Raw genomic sequence first — 20,983 nt, 5'->3', positions numbered from 1 at the left:
TTACTTAAAATATTATGTACTGGTTGGCTAAAAGGGGAGGAATTGTAGTGTATGTGCCTTTAAGAGCCCCATGTGTACTGTAATGCCGGTAATGGCCACTCGGGCTATATAAGCCTGTATATTGTGTTGTATCAGTTAGTTCCCCTCCAGACTTTGTTTAGTAAACACCTATGAAACCAACTCCTGTCTTCAGTGTCTCTATCAACACACAGACACAACAATTCCTACAAAAAATGTCTCACTTAAATCAGTGTCCTCAATCACATTGACTTGTTGCCCTTTCTTTGTTTTTACTTTTGAAAAGCATTGTTTGGCAAAGTGATTCTTTCCATTACATTTTGTGCACATTTTCCCAAACGCAGGGCATTGTTTTGACTGGTGCTGGTAACCACAGCGTTTACAATTAAAAATTCCATCCTCCGATTGCTTTGCATTTCTGTTCTGCCCATGTTTCTTCCCTTTGTAGGACACAGCACCAACAGCAGCACAGTCACTCATTACAGTCGCATTATTATTAATTTCACAAAGTCTTTGCGTGCTGTTGAGCTAGCTCACTGGCATGGCATATTTTCACAGCATCCTGCAATGTTAGTTCGGTTTCTCTCAACAAACATTCCCTGACCTTTTTATCATGAATACCAAACACAATCTGGTCACGAATCATGGATGATTTCAGTTCAGAGAAATTACATGTCTGTGCTTTCAGTTTCAGATTGGTCACAAAGCTATCAAAAGTCTCATTTTGCTGCTGTGTCCGTGAACGGAACACGTACCTCTCATAGGTCTTTCTTTTTGGGAGAACAATGTGTATCAAACTTCTTTAGCACATCGTCCATTTTTACTCTGTCCTCCTCTTGATCAAATACAAACGTATTAAATACCTCTATCGCCTGCGGGCCTGCAACCGTGAGTAGTAACGCTATTTTCCTTGCGTCTGGCTTCGTACCGAACCCGATGGCAGCAATGTAGAGTTCGAATTGTTGTTTGAAAGTCCGCCAATTGCGGTCGACATTCCCCGTGAGTTTCAAACCCTCCCGTGGCTTCAAATTCTCCATGTCGCGTTTCATAATATTCAGCAGATATTACCAATCCTGGTACCATGTTATGTTCATAAATAAATAGACGTTTTCATTATGAACGGCTAGCTTGAGCTAGTCATTTATTCAGCCATGTGGACTAGTGTACAGGCATCCATCTTGACTACTGCCTTGTGGGTAGCCCCCTACTAAACATACAGCTCCACCTAGTGTACCATTCTAGAATGACATGTTACTGATCATTACAGGGACCAAATGTAATATATCCAAGTTTGCTGATGATACAAAGCTGGGTGGGAATGTAAGTTGTGAGAAGGATGCAAGGAGGCTTCAAGGGGATATAGACAAGCTAAGTGAGTGGGCAAGAACATGGCAAATGGAATATAATGTGGAGAAATGTGAAGTTATCCACTTTGGTAGGAAAAATAGAAAAGCAGAGTATTTTTTAAATGGAGAGATTGGGAAATGTTGGTGTTCAGAGGGACCTGGGTGTCCTTGTACACGAATCACTGAAAGTTAACACGCAGGTACAGCAAGCAATTAGGAAAGCAAATGGTATGTTGGCCTTTATTACAAGAGGATTTGAGTATAAGAATAAAGACATCTTACTGCAATTATATAGGGCCCTGGTGAGACCTAAGGATACATTTGCCATAGAGTGCAACAAAGGTTAACCAGACAGGTTCCTGGGATGGGGGGATTGTCCTATGAGGAGAGGTTGAGTAGACTAGGCCTATATTCTCTAGAGCTTAGATGAGAGGTAATCTCATTGAAACATACAAAATTCTTACAGGGCTTGACAGGGTAGATGCAGGGAGGATGTTTTCCCTGGCTGCGGAGTCTAGAACCAGGGGGGTCATAGTCTTAGAATAAGGGGTCGGCCATTTAGGACTGAGATGAGGAGAAATTTCTTCACTCGAGTGGTGAATCTTTGGAATTCTCTACCCCAGAGAGCTGTGGAGACTCAGTCGTTGAGTATATTCAAGACAGAGATCGATAGATTTTTGAATATTAAGGGAATCAAGGGATATGGGGATAGTGCAAAAAGTGGAGTTGAGGTAGATCAGCCATGATCTTATTGAATGGCGGAACAGGCTCGATGGACCAAATGGTCTACTCCTGCTCCTATTTCTTATGTTCTTTAGCAGTAGTTGAAGCCTAGACAAATCAGGGGCTGCTATAAAATTAGATCAGCAAGTATTGAAATAGATGAAGCGGGTTATTTTCATCTGCAGGGGCGCATAAATCTTATTAGCTGAAGTCTCATCCATTGTGGTTATTAGGTTCCACTGGGCTAGCCGCAATGAATAAAAAATTACTGTGCAGGCGTCCATGAAGGGAGCGCAAGTGACTGCCATCTAGCTTAACAGGCTGTTGTAAGTAGCCACCTGCAAGGGAGTCGGAAAAGTTTGTGGAGTGTGGTGCAACAGATACAAGTCCTTAATGAGTCGGTTCAATGGAAGCAAGTGGCCCCCCCCCCCCCCCCCAGCAGCACCCTGCTCTCAGAGAGGCAGCAGGCACGCACGGGATTCATGCTAAACTCCGAAAAACTGTCGGTGAGGAGGGGGCGGGGAACAGCAATGTTCCTTCTGAAGCTGGGGAAATAGGGAGTTTGTGTGAGGCATGCCCAGTGTGTTCCAGATTGCAGTTTCTATCCACAAGGGGGAATCCTGAACACTACCGAGTAATTTTGTCGAGATTAATGGCTCCGAAGGCGTTCCCCTCGGGTTGTCGAGGCCGAAAAACTAGAAGCTTTGCAGACACGCAGATTACAAGCCTTTAGGAGAAGGGAGTGAAGGTATTAATAGTTGAGTAATGTGCACTCCGTTTAGATGCTCTCCCAGGTTGAAATACATTAACCAACTCTATACTTTGCACTGCCAAAAAAATGGTGCAAGCTGCTACAGAGTTGAATTAGAGACGCAACCTCAAACTTGTGTCCTTTGAATGCTATCGTAATTGGAGTTAAAATCTATAATCACTGCAGAAACTACAGTAAAATTGTTGCAGAAACTATTTGAACCTGCCTTCAATGAAGGGGACTCCCCCTGCTGGATAATCAAGTCTTAGACAGGAAGTACAGCACTACCCTACACCAGGAGTGTCCAACTTTTTGGACCAGAGGTCTGGAACATTAAAAATCACAGAATTTAATATAAACAAGATACTTCAAAATCTCAAGACTTCAGTGTTGGCAATTTTCCCATTGACAATAAAAAATAATTCACAAAAGAGAAAATAGGTAGAAGAAAACTTGAGGTTGTTTAATAAATACTATTTATAAAATAAATGTAGAAAGCTCTTTTAAGTAAATTCTTTATTTAAAAAATCTTTTTCCAGTAAGTGATAATGCAGCTCGTTGATAGAGAACATGCTTTTTACAGAGAAATCATGTACAAGAGGGTTAAAAAAAACATGCAGCTGCCATCTTTTGGGGCATCTGTGTTGTCTGTAGAACAGATCAGGCTATTCCATGTTTTCTTCCTTTTGGCCATTTCCAATATCAAAATTCCTCCACTTCAGATATGCTTTTACCAAACACAATGCAAGCAAACCCCACTTTACAATAGTTTTGTTCTGCGGGCCCTTAATACATGTAGAGGTGCTGTATTATCAAGGTTGCTTCACTTCTGACACTTTGCACACTATCTGGCAGCAAAGCAATAATCTCCTCAAATCTGATGTGCAGACAGAAATCCATCAGTGCACTGTACACAACACCACTTATAAACGTGACCTTGTTTTCTCTCATCTCAGGTTGTACTAGAAAAGTAGCTGGCCTAGATTTGTCAACCCCAAAATGGACATTGCAAAGCAAGTCCTAAAATGGGCACAAATATAGTCAAGTGATAAAGATCAAGTTCATATGCTTTCAAATTAGGATCCTTGGATCTTGCAAGTCTAAGGTCATTAGATTTCAGTATTTTAATTGGTTCATTAGCACACTATATCGTTGTATCTTGAAGCTACTCTGCAATGTTAGCAATGCTTTCCTTTGGGTAGATAACAGTCTGACGGTAGGAGTGGGCGCAAAGTCAGGACCACTCACTCGTCAGTACTTGGAGACTCCCCAATACTTGCAGCCTCCCACGTACACCGAGGGGGTGGGGGGGTGGAAACCACTGCATATTCAAAGCAAACATTTTCTAGCAGTAGCTTGCTAGGAAAGCTACATTATGAAAAACGCACAAGTGACATGCTAGAACACAACAAGCAGAACCGTTTTCCATAAAACGTTTATTGGGGCAGTATCACAAGATATCATGCAACAGCTCAGTGTAAAAAAAAAACTACAAGATAAACCTTCTAATGTTTCAAAAGAAATAAAAGAGTGGTACCCAAGGCCAACGATTCTGAAAGTGATTTGTTCAACAAAAAAAAAATCCCAAGATTAAACTCAAAGTCATATGGTCCCTTGAATACTTAACATTACACTATCCAAACCACTTTTCAGTCAGTAATATGCACATCTAATGTAGTTAGGTTGCTGCGATCTTTATTCTTCATGTTCTATGTTCACATGAACATATGTCAAAGGGCAGAATACATGCACTCCATCTGAAGGTGGTTTAACCACTGATTGACTACAGGAAACCCCGTCAACCAGACACAACAAGGCATATTGCATCACATCAGCCTCAAGACAATTCTAGTGTTTTGATGAGGGGGAAAAAAGAATGAATTAGGTTCAAAAAATTTGGCAAATTCAAATAAATACAGCAAGTGGTTGAAAAAACAGAACAGTTTTGTCTGTCAGATACCGTGTTATAAGTAAATTAACTGAGTCAGTCATTTTCAAAATTATTATTTTTTTTAAAAAACAATTTGCACTTAATCCTTGCAAACAGCTCAATGGGAAACACATTCAGCATTTCCAATCTAAGCTGCCAAATTTTTTTTAACCACTGCAAGTAATTCATCCTTTCAGTATATATTTCTTTGTAGAAAATATATTTTTACATTGTAATAAAAAAGGCAAGATGCATAAAACAGAAAACTGATGTTTGTGGTCCATTATACTACAGAACAGCTGTTGACATTAAGTTTAAATGGAATTCTTAGTGTGTTCCTTGCTCTCTGTCTCAGGCATCTTACACTCTTGGTAAGTTTTCTGTTGTGTGGTAATGCTTCCTCTGTCTAGATACGACCAACGACAGAAGTTCAGACGATCTTTGGCACTTAAGCTGGTAAACTCAGCTTCTTTCCTTTGAGAACTAAAGGAACAATATTTGGAGAGAGAGTGAGTAAGTCATTAGAAGACCCAATAGAAAGTTTCTTCTTTTAGAAATATTTGTAAAAAATAACTTGCACTTGTATAGCACCTCAAATATCCCAAACCACTTCACATGAAATGAATTACTTCAATGTGGAATAATTTATGCAATTGCAACAACTATAAAGCACTCAGCAAAAATCGCACAATGACACGGCCAGCTGAGTGTTGGCTGAGGGAGGAATAGTGTCCAGGGCACAAGGGGAATTCCCTCCTTTGAACAGGGCTACAGTATCTCCAACATTGGCCCGAACCTTCACAAAGATCCCATGGTTTAACATCTCATCGGAATGATACCACCTCTGACCATGCAAGACGTCCTCAGTGTTGCACTGGAATGTCAGCCTAGGTTAACTGCTCAAGTCCTGGAGTGAAACTTGAAACAGCTGCTGATTAAATTTGGGTTTACATATTTCACTCTCCCCAGGCCAGTGAAATTAACATTTCTGTCACAACATGCAACATTAAGGAAACTTTTTAAAAGCCCAGCCCAAAACTCTAGGGATAAATAAAGTTACACGGAGTATATTCTATTCTGCTTCTCACCACGTCAAACACATCCATTTGGCTGTGATCTCTCTCCGCTTTCTGGTTAATGTGGTTCTGCATAATTGCAAAATATACATGTTAATGATGCTTTCAATGTACCAAATTTGTAAAATAATTTGTTTGTGCATTTTTGCAAGTGTATGAATTGTACAATGCTCACATCTCTTGTAATCTTGATGACTAATGTCTGCCTTTTGCAGATAATCATGAATGGATTACTATTAAGAGGTGTTTGGCAGTTTGAATAGCTCAGGGGCACAGTGGATACAAAGTTGTAAACTACCAAAAATGTACATCAAGGGGTTTTCTACACTTTTGCTATCACCTTCTCACATAAGTACATCACCAGGGCACCCAAACCCCATTTTCTTTAAACGTTTAGGAGAAATTTCTGCACAGTATCTAATGCAAAAATAAAATGCAAACCTTCGATTCCTCACCTTTTGTGACGTACAAATAGAAAAAGTCGCAGTAGAGAATAGTCTGAACCACGCCAGCTACAATAGCAATGAGGTCAAAGAAACCCTCAAAGTAATAGCGCCAGATCCAGTTGATAAGGTACAGGGCACGATACATGCCGAGAAAGAAGAGGTAATGAGTCGTGATGGTCTCTGCTTCACCTGTCTTACTGATCATGAAGAGCTGGGGCAAGATTGCAACTGACTCCAAGTAAATCGAGAATGTCCACAGGATCTGGAAGAGAGGGTTTCGATCAGATTTTTGCTTTTAGCCTTATCCAGGCTACAATATTTTTCCAGATTCTATAAGTTGTATTCTGACTGAAGAATAGAATTCTGAAATCAGACATCTTTATCAGGATACAAGGAGGGTACAGTATTTATGGTGCTGGACTCACAGCTCAGAGGTCATTGTTAAAATCCCATGATAAGTTGTGAAATTGGTCATTTGTGAGCTGGCAACAAAAAGTTGTCTTTAAAAATCAAGTGGGTCCTTCAGGGAAGGGAAGCTGGCATGGCCAGCATTTATTGCCCATCCCTAGTTACCTTGAAAAGCTGGTGGTGGGCCTTCTTTTTTGCAATTGAATGGCTTGCTAGGCCACTTCAGAGGACAGTTAAGAGTCAACCACGTTGGTGTGGGACTGGAGTCAAGTATAGACCAGACCGGGTAAGTACAGCTGGCTTCCTTCCTGAAAGGACATTACTGTCCCTTCCTTATGGTAGTCTGTACCAAACACCGCTTGCTGATCAAGCGTTGGGAGAGCACACTTGAGTCTGCTATTAGGTGGTGCCTCAAGAAAGGGGTTGTAACCTAAAAGCAATGCTAGTTCCTCTACACCACACTATGGGCTGCACTGTCATCATAGGGAGAAGCCAAGCAGAGGCTCAGAGCTTACTAATGAGGAAAAGCAAAAGTCTTATTTCCTCTGAGCTGCTGTTACACATCTGTCTGAAAGGGTGGTGGAGGCAGACTCAATCGTGGCTTTCAAAAGGGAATTGGGAAGTACCTGAAGGGAAAAAATGAGCAGGGCTATGGGGAAAGGGCACGGGAGTGGGACTAGCTGAAGTGCTTTTGCAGAGAGCCGGCACTAGCTCAACGGGCCGAACGGCCTCCTTCTGCGCTGTAACCATTCTATGATTCTATCTTCCAAGGTCCCTGCTATAGAATACACTGACAGAATCTTCCAATCCATCGCCTCAGTTGGGATAGATATGTGGAGACAATTTGAGCAGAAAACAGGAGAGAGAAAAACAAAATCCCAACTGCCATAATTCAATTGATTTTAGATTAAAAACAGAAGTTTGCAAAATGTTTTCAGGAACAGCTTAAAAATCACCTGAATTCAAGTTAAAAAGAATTTACCTCCATCAGAGAGAAGTCATGATTGACCAGGAAAGACAATCCACCTACAGGGACCACCAGAAATTCCACGCGGAATGTGTCATGGTTTCCATCATAGGTGGCCTTAAACTTAAGGTAGATCAGGTACACTGTGGAAAAGGCACAAGCAATGTAGATAACCTGTTTAAAAAAAAACACAAAATAAGCCAAGGCTCAATAGCAACAATGGATCAATAGTAAAAATCCTGGTCTACAACAACAAACAAATTAAAGTGATTGTGAAAGTTTATGTTACATGTACAGAAGCTCACGTACAACAGCAGTTTTAATTCTTTTTTTTTTTTAAATTCAGAAAGTGCAGTCTGGCACACTGATATTATAAAACCAAATTCAATACAGCTCTACAGTTCATTCAAACTTGCAATTCAATTTACTTTTGTTACAATTAGGACAGGGGTTTCCAAGCTTTTGCCTTTGTGAGCCACACAGGTAAATAGGGGAGGAGGCACATGCAAAGGTTAAATCCATGGTCTTATTCATATACTCGTATCTCAAGCTGCCATCACAGCAGGTTAGTTTAGGATTTATCTAAACAGATAACAACTCAAAGAAAACAAATGGCACATCCAAAACTTCAGGCTCATGAAATTTGAACAGGAAAAAAACAGCGTATAATACAAGCACAAATAGGACAGAGTTTCCTGGGCTCAGGGGTTGTGTGTGGTGAGGTTGGACACCCAAATCAGGACATGGACAGTATACACAATATTCCTTCCCCCCACCGAAAGTATAAGAGAAGCTTCGATGATAATCTGTACAAAGAGCTCCACTGTACAACATTGCAGACAGGTAATTCTACATATTGTGCTCCTGGAAATATTTGAACCATCATTTGGTCCACTGCCTTAACAAACTTACCTTCATGGAACTGTTGTACAAAGAGATGAATATCGTGAACAGATCCAGGTATCGAGTGACAAAGACCAATGCAAACAGAATCTGACTCTTCCCAGAGATACCTAAGGAAAAAACATCAACTTAAAACGGGACGCAAAAATGCACTCCAAAAAAAATTTCAAATGCCAATTCTTTGAGTTTCATCTTGACAAAACAAATAAAAAAAAATGTACGCAAAGATTATTAAATGAGCTTTAAGGGTTGCTTTCTCAGGATCGCAACATTGCATAAATGGGGATTCCTACTGAATCAGCTTGCCAGCTGACCGTACGAGACCGGCTGTCCTACATTACACTGAATACTGGGAACATAGGAATTGCTAGGTTAAAAATGCCACAATCCATCTAGTTCACCTTCTACTATCAGGGTAGTCGCAATGTACAACAATAATGGAGTTGTTGACTAATCATGGCAATCAATCTCTATCAATTGGTCTACAACAGACCCAGATGGAAGGCGATGAAACCCCTAGTGGTGGAAAGCTTTGGAAACCATTAGGTCCAATGACACCTGTTCCTCCCAAGCACGCTACACGTTATGTCTCAAATTACTCATATACTATCGCAAAATAGTTTCTGAAAGAAATCTATTTAATTGAATGAATCAGTACTATCTGCTTCCACCATCTCCCCAGGGTGCCTGTTCCATAAATTGACCACTCGCTGTTCCATAGATTGACTACTCGCTCACTGAAACAATGTTCCTGCAGATTAGTTTTGAATTACCCCCCTTCAAGCACAGGCTGTGTCCTCTGGTTCTACTGTTCTAGACAAGGTGAAACAGCTCGATGTGATTACTGCCACTGAGCATTGTTACATAGCTTCAATTTGTCAATCAGGACTCCCAAATGTTTCATTTTCCATTCACATTATTTTCTTTCCATTTAAGTAACTTACATAATTGCTCCTTATAATCCAATCCCTCCATCCCCTCAATCATTCTGCTTGCTCACTTAAATACCCTTTTGGCAGCCGCAATATACTTTTTGTACTCGGGCGACCAGAACTGTACATAGCATTCTAAGTGCACTCACTTAGAGTGTCAAGATTACCTCACTATTTTGGTTCAATACTGACCTTTTAATACATCCCAATATCTGCTTTGCTTACTGCCACTGAGCATTGTGGCAATAGCTTCAATTTATTGTCAATCAGGACGCCCAAGATCTTTCATTTTTCATTCACATTATTTTCTTTCCATTTTAAGTAATCGTCCCTGCCTGGATTTTTGTCCCTGTGTGAAGCACTTTGCATTTCTCTACATTGAATTTCATCTGTCTGATTTATGGAAACATATCTAGCACCTTCAGGAGAGAAGATGGGGGGGGGGGGGCGGGGGGGGGGGGGAAACTGACAAAAATGAATCAAAGCAGTGGCCATTTTTTTTTCTTCCAAAGGAAAATTTGATAGGGAAGACAACCCATTTTTAGACTGGTCATGGGGTTATCCAAAACATTAAAATGTCACAGGTGGATTGTCACGTAACACTGATGCTCAGAGCCAAGTGGCAGGTTGAAATACCGCTTGGCTGAGTTCCTGAGCTGAGTCAGTGGGAGATTGTGGATTCCTTGCAGCCAGCTACAGGGGGATTGATGGCAGCCTGGGAACAGGCAATGCGCACGCGCACACAAATAAAAATCTGCCTACTGCATGCAGTTCAAAAGGCATTGGTCTGAATTGTTTGTTTCAAGCCAGGAGCGGAGATTACAGACTTTGGCAAACCTTGCACGTCAGAGTACAAGAGATTTAGAGATAAATATAGTATACACAATGAAAAGAACACTGCAAAACAACTAATTTGAACATACTACAGTGTGTTCAATGCACTAATGCACAACGACAAAAAATTGAAGTTACTTACCCCAAGTTAACCAATCTCAGACAAAGCTTTAAATAAAGCTCTGTGCACGCTTAAACAGAATTCAAGATTATCAGAACTTCACCTGAGGAAGTAGAATTTATAATGGGGAACAAAGAAATGGCAGACCACTTAAATACGTATTTTGGTTCTGTCTTCACAAAGGAGGACAGAAATAACCTCCCAGAGATGTCGGGGACCATAGGGACTAATGAGAGGGAGGAACTGAAAGAAATCAGTATTTGAAGGGAAATGGTGTTTGGGAAGTTGACGGGATTGAAGGCCGATAAATCCCCAGGGCCTGATAATCTACATCCCAGGGTACTTAAGGAAGTGGCCCTGGAGATAGTAGATGCATTGCTGGTCATCTTCCAGAACTCGATAGGCTCTGGAACAGTACCCATGGATTGGAGGGTAGCTAATGTTACCCCACTATTCAAAAAAGGTGGTAGAGAAAAAGCGGGGAATTATAGACCGGTAAGCCTGACATCGGTAGTGGGGAAAATGCTAGAGTCCATTATAAAAGATGGAATAGCAGAGCACTTGGAAAGCAGTGACCGGATCGGACAAAGTCAACATGGATTTACAAAAGGTAAATCGTGCTTGACTAATCTACTGGAATTTTTTGAGGATGTAACTGGTAAAATAGATAAGGGAGAACCAGTGGATGCGGTGTATTTGGACTTTCAGAAGGCTTTCGATAAGGTCCCGCATAAGAGATTAGCGTGCAAATTTAAGGCACATAGGATTGGGGGCAAGGTATTGACTTGGATAGAGAACTGTTTGGCAGATAGAAAGCAAAGAGTTGGAATAAACGGGTCGTTTTCCGAGTGGCAGGCAGTGACTAGTGGGGTACCGCAAGGATCGGTCCTAGGACCCCAGCTGTTCACAATATATATTAATGATGATCTGGACGAGGGAATTGGATGTAATATCTCCAAATTTGCAGACGACACAAAGCTGGGTGGGAGGGTATGCTGTGAGGAGGATGTCGTGAAACTCCAGTACGATTTGGACAGGTTGGGTGATTGGACAGAAACATGGCAAATGCACGATAATGTGGATAAATGTGAGGTTATCCACTTTGGTGGCAAAAACAGGAAGGCAGATTATTGAATGGCAATAGATTGGGAGAAGGGGAAGTGCAAAGAGACCTGGGTGTTCTTGTGCACCAGTCGCTGAAGGTAAGCATGCAGGTGCAGCAGGCGGTTAAGAAGGCAAATGGTATGTTGGCCTTCGTAGCAAGAGGGTTCGAGTACAGAAACAAGGATGTCTTGCTACAGTTGTACAGGGCCTTGGTAAGACCGCACCTTGAGTATTGTGTGCAGTTTTGGTCGCCTTATCTGAGGAAGGATGTTCTTACCATGGAAGGGGTGCAGCGAAGATTCACCAGGCTGATACCTGGGATGGCAGGAATGACATACGAGGAGAGATTGTCTCGATTGGGCTTATACTCACTTTAGAAGATTGAGAGGGGATCTCATCGAAACCTATAAAATTCTGTCAGGCCTGGACAGACTAGATGCAGGAAGGATGTTCCCGATGGCCGGGGAGTCCAGAACCAGGGGTCATAGTCTAAGGACAAGGGGTAAGCCATTTAGGACTGAGATGAGGAGGAATTTCTTCACCCAGAGTGGTGAACCTGTGGAATTCTCTGCCACAGAGGGAGGTGGAGGACAGTTCATTAAATATATTCAAGAAGGAGTTGGATATATTTCTTAAGGCTAATGGGATCAAGGGATATGGGGAGAAGGCAGGGACAGGGTACTGAATTTGGATGATCAGCCATGATCTCATTGAATGGCGGAGCAGGCTCGAGGGGTCGAATGGCCTACTCCTGCTCCTATCTTCTATGTTTCTAGAAGCAAATGTAGAGCATATCTGAAAATCAGTGTGACAGCACCTGTCAGCTATCCAGAAAATTAACTCCTCAAAATAAAATCTGCAGTGGGCATATTTGCTAGCTCCCAGATGGGTTTAAATCTTCAAGAGAACTGCATTTGTATGAAAAGAATGGCTTATTTCAGAAGGAATACGTGGAGTGATTGGTGTCCGATATCTTTCTTCAACTGCATGGCAATGCTATGCTCAACACCTGTATTTTACAAGCAATCACTACATGTAGTTGGCAACCTGCATGATTTGAAAGCTACACCAGTGAAACAAGACAATGACTGCTTTGTCATTTCATAAAAGTAGGTGCAAGTGTCTTGGGTCATTTCATAAGCCTTTCTGCAGTGTATATTTAAATAAATTCTGAATATATATGATACAGTGCAACAGCTGCTGTGGATATTTTGAAACTAGTTTGATTGTCCCTCTACATTAAAAAGTAGTAAAAACAGATTTGATTTTCACAACATAAAATGTGTTCACCCTTTCCTGCCAGACACAATGGACTAGATGGATCCTGTACTCACATGCTCTCACACTGCAACCAGAATCACTGGACAGTGATCCTGTTTTCTGGGAGAGGGAAGGGGGAGCAAATGCAGAAGAGGAGACCATGGCTAAGGTACCCCGCCCCCCACCCCATTCTGAAATCAATTAACTCAGCAAAGACCAGGGAATCATCCCTGGGACCTCCTGGACTGAATGGCTTAGGACTACAGTCCTGTACATACTGGGCCAGACGAGCTCTCCGACTGTATTTTAGTGTTTAATCTCCAATGCATGTAGGAGGAATAGACTGCTCATCTGGCTAGCTTCCAGAACTGGAGCAGACATTTCAATGGCTTTAGTACAAAACAGCATTAAAATAACCAACCCCAGACATGGAAAGCAAAACCAATTGTAACAAAGTTACACTTTACCTCAGGATTCACTTTGACAACTTCAAACAATTTCACACAAAAATATGCTCCATGCTAAACTTTCTTTTAAAACTTGGAGGGTGGGTGGGAGAAATGCTAAATATGTTGAAATTACCTACTTAGAATAAGAGGAGAACACAGGCTGCAATACTGCAGTTCCTTATTCTGCAATGCATGCACAAGATTTAAATACTTAAAGAACTGGAACCAAGATTAATTTACAAGGATCCTTATTTGGCTTACTCACCAGCAGTTGTAGATATTCAGTGATTCTCTCTCCGTCCCCCTTTTTATTTTGCTCCCCTCGCAAACCTATTTCAAGTCCCTCTCACTGACAATCCCTCCTTAAATCATTTATCTGATATTTTAAAAACAGTCCAACAGGGTACAGCTAGAGGCATTGTAACAAGGGCACACATACACAGATTTGACACTGGCAGGCACCAGAAGCACAGAAAGACTTAGAATCATACAATGATACTAATACACAAACGTTGATTGCCCAGTCAAGTTGAAGCCCCACTAACTAGCAGTTATTCCTAGGCTCTGTGCAATTACTTTTCATCCATCTCACTTGCACTCTGCTTGGGAAAGAAGTCAGCTTTCATTAAGTTTTCCTTGCAAGTTATTTATTCCCCTCACATTAGAATGAGCTAAATTCAGTCTATATTCTGTCAACACTTCATCGCCACAGGTTTATCATCAGGAAACTGATGCCAACTGCAAAAAAGGTGCAAATGCCTAAATATTTCTGAGTGAATCATTAACCAGCATTTAAGTGTCCTGTTTTAATCAGCAGCTAGACCTAGCTCTCAAATTAAGGAATCACAGAAACTGACACTTTAACCAACCCCAAAGAAATGAAGCAGAGAGAAAGCATTCATATAGCGCAGTTCATAACCTCAGGACATCCCGAAGCACTTCAGTGCAATACTTTCTGAAATGCAGTTGCTGTTGTAATGTAGGGAAACGCAGCAGCAATCTGAGCACAGCGAGCTCCCACAAACAGCAATGAAATAATGACCAGAGAATCTGTTGCACTGATGTTGGTTGAGGAATTATTATTAGCCAGGACATCGGGAACTCCCCAGCTCTTCTTTGAAATAGTATCGAGTAATGGGATCTTTTACATCCACCCGAGGGCAGACGGGGCCTCGGTTTTAATAATCCATCCGAAAGATGGTGTATCCGACAATGCAGCACTCCCTCAGCACTGTATTGAATTGTGAGCCTAGATTATGTGCTCAGGTCTCTGGAATGGGGCTTGAACCCACAACTTTCCGACTCAGGAGTGTGCTGCCACTGAGCCAAAGCTGACAACGTGAAAGTTTAATGGCCAACACTAAGGTCTTAAGTCTACCTACAGTTATGGCAAGGAGGACTAGAGATGCTGGTTAAAGGTGGTTCACGAGCAGTTGAGTATTGTAAACTCCCATTAAATCACAACATTCTGCAGAGTTGTCAGAAGTCAGACAACTCAAACAGCAGTTCAAAAGTAACAAAGCACACCCATAACTTACTCCAAACCCAGTCATGAAAAATGCTCCCTCTAGCATACAGCCACTGCTGCTTAGTCACTTCACAAGAATTTGATGAACAAACCGGTCAGATTGTCACTCGGCTTATTTAGAACGCCGGTACGAAACAGTACAGGACAAATCACATTACAGTACTGATGCTACGCTTTAACATTGCAAGTGGACAAACCAGCTTGGGCAATGGTTACAATTAAAAATATTTTGTATAATTGTTCAGGCTGCATAACCAATTAGAACAATTTTTCCCTCCTTAGCCCTGTTGAACTTTGCCTTTTGGAACCCATACCACAGAAAAGAGTGTTTAGACTACCATCCCAGACCTGCAGTTTGGGCCCAAAACCAGGTGTTGGGGGCTCCATAGTTGGGTCCAGAACTGCTCTACAGCAACACTAAAGATGGCACTTAAATGTACCCGTAGAAATCTCAACATGTTAAGTCGAGTAACTTCACACCTTGTAGAACCAAATGTTAAGTGCCAGAGCTTCATTATTTGCTTATTAGTCTTATGCTACAAGTCATCAAAACCTGTCTAACTTTGCATAGCAGGAAGCCACTCCAACATGTCTTCCAAGTGTATGTTTAACTCAACTTGCAGCACACCAGCTGCAAGGGAAACTCTAGCAGAGTACAGTAAGGGTTCTTAAAGGAGCCGATGACGGTTTGACATTGGGGCAGAAGTATAATTGTAGCGATTCGACGCATTTCAGAAGTACAGGTGATACAATTCTTCTAATAAAACAGTTACACATGGAGTAGCAACACTGCCACTCCACTAACATCCACCATTTTGTATATTAACAAAGAAATAGGAGTAGGAGGCCATTTGGCCCTTCGAGCCTGCTCTGTCATTCAATAACCTCATGGCTGATCTTCTACCTCATTTGCACTTTCCTGCACTATCCCCATATCCCTTGATATTCAAAAATCTATTGATCGCTGTCTTGAATATACTCAACGACTGAGCCTCCACTCCAGAGCCTACTGGGGTAGAGAATTCCAAAGATTCACTACCCTCAGTGAAGAAATTTCTCATCTCAGTCCTAAATGGCTGACCCCCTATTCTGAGACTGTAACCCCTGGTTCTAGACTCCCCGGCCAGGGGTAACATCCTCCCTGCATCTACCCTGTAAGAATTTTGTATGTTTCAATGAGGTCACCTCTCATTCTTCCAAACTCCAGAGAATATAGGCCTAGTCTACTTAATCTCTCCTCGTAGGACAATTCCTCCCCCCCCCCCCAATCCCAGGAATCAGTCTGGTGAACCTTCGCTGCACACCCTCTATGGCAAATATATCCTTCCTTAGGTAAGGAGACCAAAACTGTACACAATACTCCAGGTGTGGTCTCACCAGGGTCCTATATAATTGCAGTAAGACGTCTTTACTCTTACACTCAAATCCACTTGTAATGAGGACCAACACACCATTTGTTTTCCTAATTGCTTGCTGTACCTGCATGTTAACTTTCAGTGATTCATGTACAAGGACACCCAGGTCCCTCTGAACACCAACATTTCCCAATCTCTCACCATTTAAAAAATACTCTGCTTTTCTATTTTTCCTACCAAAGTGGATAACTTCACATTTCTCCACATCATATTCCATTTGCCATGTTCTTGCCCACTCACTTAGTCAACCTGTCTATATCCCCTTGAAGCCTCCTTACCGTTTTGTATCAGCAGCAAACTTGGATATGTTACATTTGGTCCCCTCATCCAAATCATTGATGTAGATTGTGAATAGCGGAGGCCCAAGCACTGATCATTGTGGTACCCCACTAGTTACAGCCTGCCAACCTGAAAATGACCCGTTTATTCCTACTCTCTGTTTTCTGTCTGTTAACCAATCCTCAATCCATGCGAGTATATTACCCCAATCCCATGAGCCCTAATTTTGTTTAATAACCTTGTGTGGCACCTTATCGAAAGCCTTCTGAAAATCCAAATACTCCACATCCACTGGTTCCCCCTTATCTATTCTGCTAGTTACAACCTCAAAAATCTCTAACCGATTTGTCAAACGCGATTTCCCTTTCATAAAACTGTGTCGACTCTGCCCAATCCTATTATTATTTTCTAAGTGCCCTGTTACCACATCCTTAAATAATAGATTCTAGCATTTTCCCTACTACTGATGTCAGGCTAACTGGTCTGTAGTCCTGTTTTCTCTCTCCCTCCTTTCTTAAATAGTAGGGTTACATTTGCTACCTTTCAATCAGCAGGAACCGTTCTAGAATCTATGGAATTTTGTAAAATGACAACCAATGCATCCACTATCACTATAGCCAACTCTTTAAAAACCCTGGGATGTAGGCCATCAGGTGCAAGGGATTTATCGGCTTTCAGTCACATTAATTTCTCCAGTACTATGTTTTTACTAATACTAATTTCTTTCAATTTCTCATTCTTCGCTAAAGCCTTGGTTCTCCAAGCAGAGTCTAACCTCGATTGCCTGAACAGCTTATGGTACAGTGAAGTCGTACGTTGTTTACATTTTCCAACTGAAATCTACACACAGTCATTAACTACTAGTTGTGTGGGGGAGAAAAGCACAATGTGTTTAAAAATGAGCAAAGAAGGAGTAAGTTAGTGACAGCTCTTTGAGGAACAAGCAGGAGGTCCAGCAGCTGGGAGAGTCACATATCAAATGGTGGTGAATTTCATGGTGCGTTTGAAAGAGTCTGTAGCTCAGGCCGGCCATGATCCCCAACAATGCAGTTCCATGGCTCAGAGAATAGTCATTGGAAGAAGGGCATTAACCCATAATGCAATATCCCCTCTTTCCGTTTCCTGTCAGACAAAATTTAGTGCTTTGAGCCAATTGATAAATGCATAAGTTCACAATTCATTGTAAATTGAATACACTGATTAAAAATGGAGGGGCATGATTGCAACTACTGTGGAATTTCAGTCCCAATCCTAACCAGGTCTGTAAATTATAATGACTATATCTAGGAAGTGGGCACTTGCTTTAAATTTTCACAGCCAGTTTTTAGCTTAATACATAAGCCACTGTAGAGGAGAGCCTTAACTTTCCTATTCAATTCGACAGCATATTCTTCCCATCCAAATGCATTGTTTGCAGAACTCATTAAGTACTTCAATTGCGAACAAGGTTAGCTTTGCCCTGCAAAAGGCTCAGAGACAAAAGTAGTTTGTAGTCAGGTGACAAACTGACACCTTTTAGTTGGGCACTTACATTTCAGACTGTAAATATTCATTATCTTTAATGCCTCTAGATAACTAAAAATAATGCACATTTGTGGGTAAAGTAGAAAGCACTTTACTTTGCATCTGGCCAAGTTTGAAGCAGACAGTGGCTGCCTGAAATTGGAAGAGCTGCAATCCCTAACCTTGATGTGCGCAAAAATAGACATATTTGCTTCTCTCAGAAAATAGCATTGCTAGGGGACGAGAGAATGGTGTGACACGTTACAATGACGATGCCTGAGCGCCCCGTACTGTCATAGGATGGCTTTATGCCGCACTGGAGAAGTACAATACAATCAAAAAGGAGCGGGCTGATTTCTGTCAATTTACATGCTTTATGTGGAACATTCTACAGTTCAAGGGAACTGTACATTACTTTCATTGTTTTCACAAGACTGTCATCCTAATACCTCAGAGTTGGAAGACATAGTAGCAGAAAGTCAGAATCATGGATTTTATCCAGGATATGTACTCCAGCTTCAAGGTCCATACAAGGATGCATGGGAAACCGAATCTGGCTCACCCTCAAAATGGCAGTGAGTTAAAGTTCTCCAACATCACCCTTCCTATCAATTATATGTTGGGTGACATTGTAAAAGTTAGGGCTGGGAGTATCTTCAAATTGTGATGCTGCTTTTCAGAGTCTGACCCTTGAAGCCCAGGCAAAACTGTCCTATTGGCACCTATTTTTTATCTGGTGGTTTGTCTTGCTTACTTTTGTAGACATGGTGGTTTAGAAAAGGTAGCTATTTGCTCTGCTGTGTCACTGTTGCAATCCTAACCAAAACGGCTAGATTAGTTAGTATCCATAGCATGAAATGGAGGTTAATCAATAAACATATTTATTTAAATTTCATGGCCCAAACATTAAGTTTGTGCTGTCATTTATACACATACACTGTGGCAAGCTGTAGAGCTCAAGAGTTCCTGGTGCCACAACCTGTTAGATGTCTGAAGAGCAACTGTCCAAGACAATAGGGTGGTGGGTGGGGCAGAGAAAGAGGATGCAGCAAGGAAGAGCAGAGAAGGTAAGCAGGATTTCTTCTGGATCCAGTTGGCTCCTATGTAATTAGGCAATCAATGAGATTAGACGAGAATCAGTCCTCTGTAGTACACTCAGTAATCATACTGAAGTCTGATGTACTCAAATGTGCTGTCAATGTTGATCACCCAGCCTGGCTTATCGATGGAACCTGGTGGGTTGACCCATCACTGAGGACCGGGATTCTATCCACTTAGCTGCAGATAATCCTACAAACCAATACTCTAATCAGTCAGGTCATCCTAGCTGAATAAGCAGTGAGAAGCTTACTGTGCTGGCAGTTGCAGATTTAGCTAGTTAAACTCCAGCAGTACTCATACACTCAGAGCCCCAAACCAAGCTCTTCACTTAAGCTAGTAGTGTGTTGTGTAGCCCATGGGGAAAAATGTGCATGCTCAAGAGCAGGCAGTTACAAGACATGGATTTTTTAATATCTTGAACTGGAGACACACACACAGACGAGTTCCAAGCGTCCATCAGTTTACACACGTTCCAACACAGTTTACTGGCTAGCAATCTGGACCAGGAACTGTAGTTGGATTATTTCCTGTCCTAACGAGGGATAACAAAGTAATGTAGTGTTGAATGAAGGCATAGAGAGCAGCAATGCACAACCAAACACAAGAATTCAGTCAGTTTTGAGTGATGCAGCAGAAAGCTCAACCACTGAAAAGCCTCCATACATTTTCTTAAACCTCAGCATCGAATATTAGCGAATCAGAGGCAATTTATACGCATGCGTTTAAGTGCTAAGAGAGGGGGGGAACAAAGGATAGGATTTACAAAATGACCTGCAGCTTTCACTTATCGTCGCACAATGTCTAAATCAACACAAAGGCTTGCCGTGCGAAACACTGATCAACATGCACCAAGTTAATAGCTCGCGTTCAATGTTCACACATCTTTTCCTTTGCACAGAGAGTTAGAGAAGCTCCCTCCCTCACCACACCTACAAGCGGCTGCCACGTCAGAGCAGGACAGGCAAAGTGATGGCCACACAATGGAGAGCGCAAAAATAAAACCGGGATTAAACAGTACAAAAGCTTTTCGAGCAATCGCTGAACAAGAACAGTTATTCAAGCACAAACCCGGAGCTAAATTCTCTATGCATGCCATGATGAAAACATCGGATATTAGGCAGTCAGAACGGAACCGCACACATTGCAAACTTGCAGAGGAACTGAAACTTTGAATTAACTTGCAAAGAAATTGCACCTTGCTAAATAAAATCCAGCTGCAATCATTCACAGTGACAGGTTGAAAAAAAAAGACGGCGGCGGCTGCAAATGGAGCTACTGTAGTAATGTGGCAGTGAGTGAGTGGGTTAACTGACCCCTGTCCTTAGTCAGTCAGCCGGACTGCGAGGGGCAGCTCACCTGGCGTGCAGGGCAACTGGAGGATGGGGCGCGGGTTCCAGCTGCGCACAACAGCTGGAGAGATATGAGGGCTGCACAGGTAGCCGTGCAACCGGGGAACTCCAGGCCCCGGGTCCCATCTCTCTCCATCTCCCCAGTCTTTCGACATGCAACTCTTAAAAATAAAAATAAGAATTATTTAATTTTAAAATATTTTTTTAAAACTCCCTTGCGGCAGCTCCGCCCCCCAGGCGCCTGGCGACCCTTCCCCTCCCCGTAGCAACGTAAAGTCGGGCTCGGAGCCTACCGGCGCACGACCTCGTCTTCCATATCTTGAGCAGCAGGATGATGATAGCCACCAAATGTGAAAAGTCACCGGTCAGCCGAAAGAGATTCATGGTGAGTGAACGAGCGAGCGCCTGTATGTGTGTGTGTGAAAGAGAGCGCGAACTGCAGCTGTCCAACACCCGAGCTGGGAGCGCTCCTCCTTCCGACTGCTGTCCTCGTCAAAATGGCGGCGGCGGCGACGTGGACCGGGGACGTGGCCAGCCGCG

The 20,983-nt window shown here is 42.1% G+C and overlaps 1 protein-coding gene across 1 annotated transcript; it reads right to left on the bottom strand.

Moving 5' to 3' along the window:
* Positions 1–3,339: 3,339 nt before the first annotated feature.
* Positions 3,340–20,983, bottom strand: kdelr2b (KDEL endoplasmic reticulum protein retention receptor 2b). The gene is made up of 5 exons (XM_086001084.1): positions 20,737–20,983; positions 8,578–8,678; positions 7,681–7,839; positions 6,300–6,552; positions 3,340–5,251 (listed from the first exon to the last, which is right to left on the bottom strand). Exons 1-5 carry the CDS (start codon positions 20,825–20,827, stop codon positions 5,217–5,219), a joined length of 639 nt encoding a protein of 212 aa, XP_085857210.1. The 5' UTR covers positions 20,828–20,983; the 3' UTR covers positions 3,340–5,216.

This window comes from Somniosus microcephalus, chromosome 11, assembly GCF_052327205.1.
Source record: "Somniosus microcephalus isolate GS21.2 chromosome 11, FLI_Smic_1.0, whole genome shotgun sequence".
Lineage (NCBI taxonomy): Eukaryota > Metazoa > Chordata > Chondrichthyes > Squaliformes > Somniosidae > Somniosus > Somniosus microcephalus.
This window is presented reverse-complemented; position numbering and strand designations above follow the sequence as displayed.

Excerpts from the sequence above, each read along its gene's own strand:
- kdelr2b (XM_086001084.1), bottom strand. The coding sequence starts at position 20,827 with ATGAATCTCTTTCGGCTGACCGGTGACTTTTCACATTTGGTGGCTATC. Across the intron at positions 7,840-8,577 it reads TGTACAACAGTTCCATGAAG|GTTATCTACATTGCTTGTGC; the intron begins GTAAGTTTGTTA and ends TTTTTTAAACAG. Across the intron at positions 5,252-6,299 it reads CTATTTGTACGTCACAAAAG|TTCTCAAAGGAAAGAAGCTG; the intron begins GTGAGGAATCGA and ends TTGTTCCTTTAG.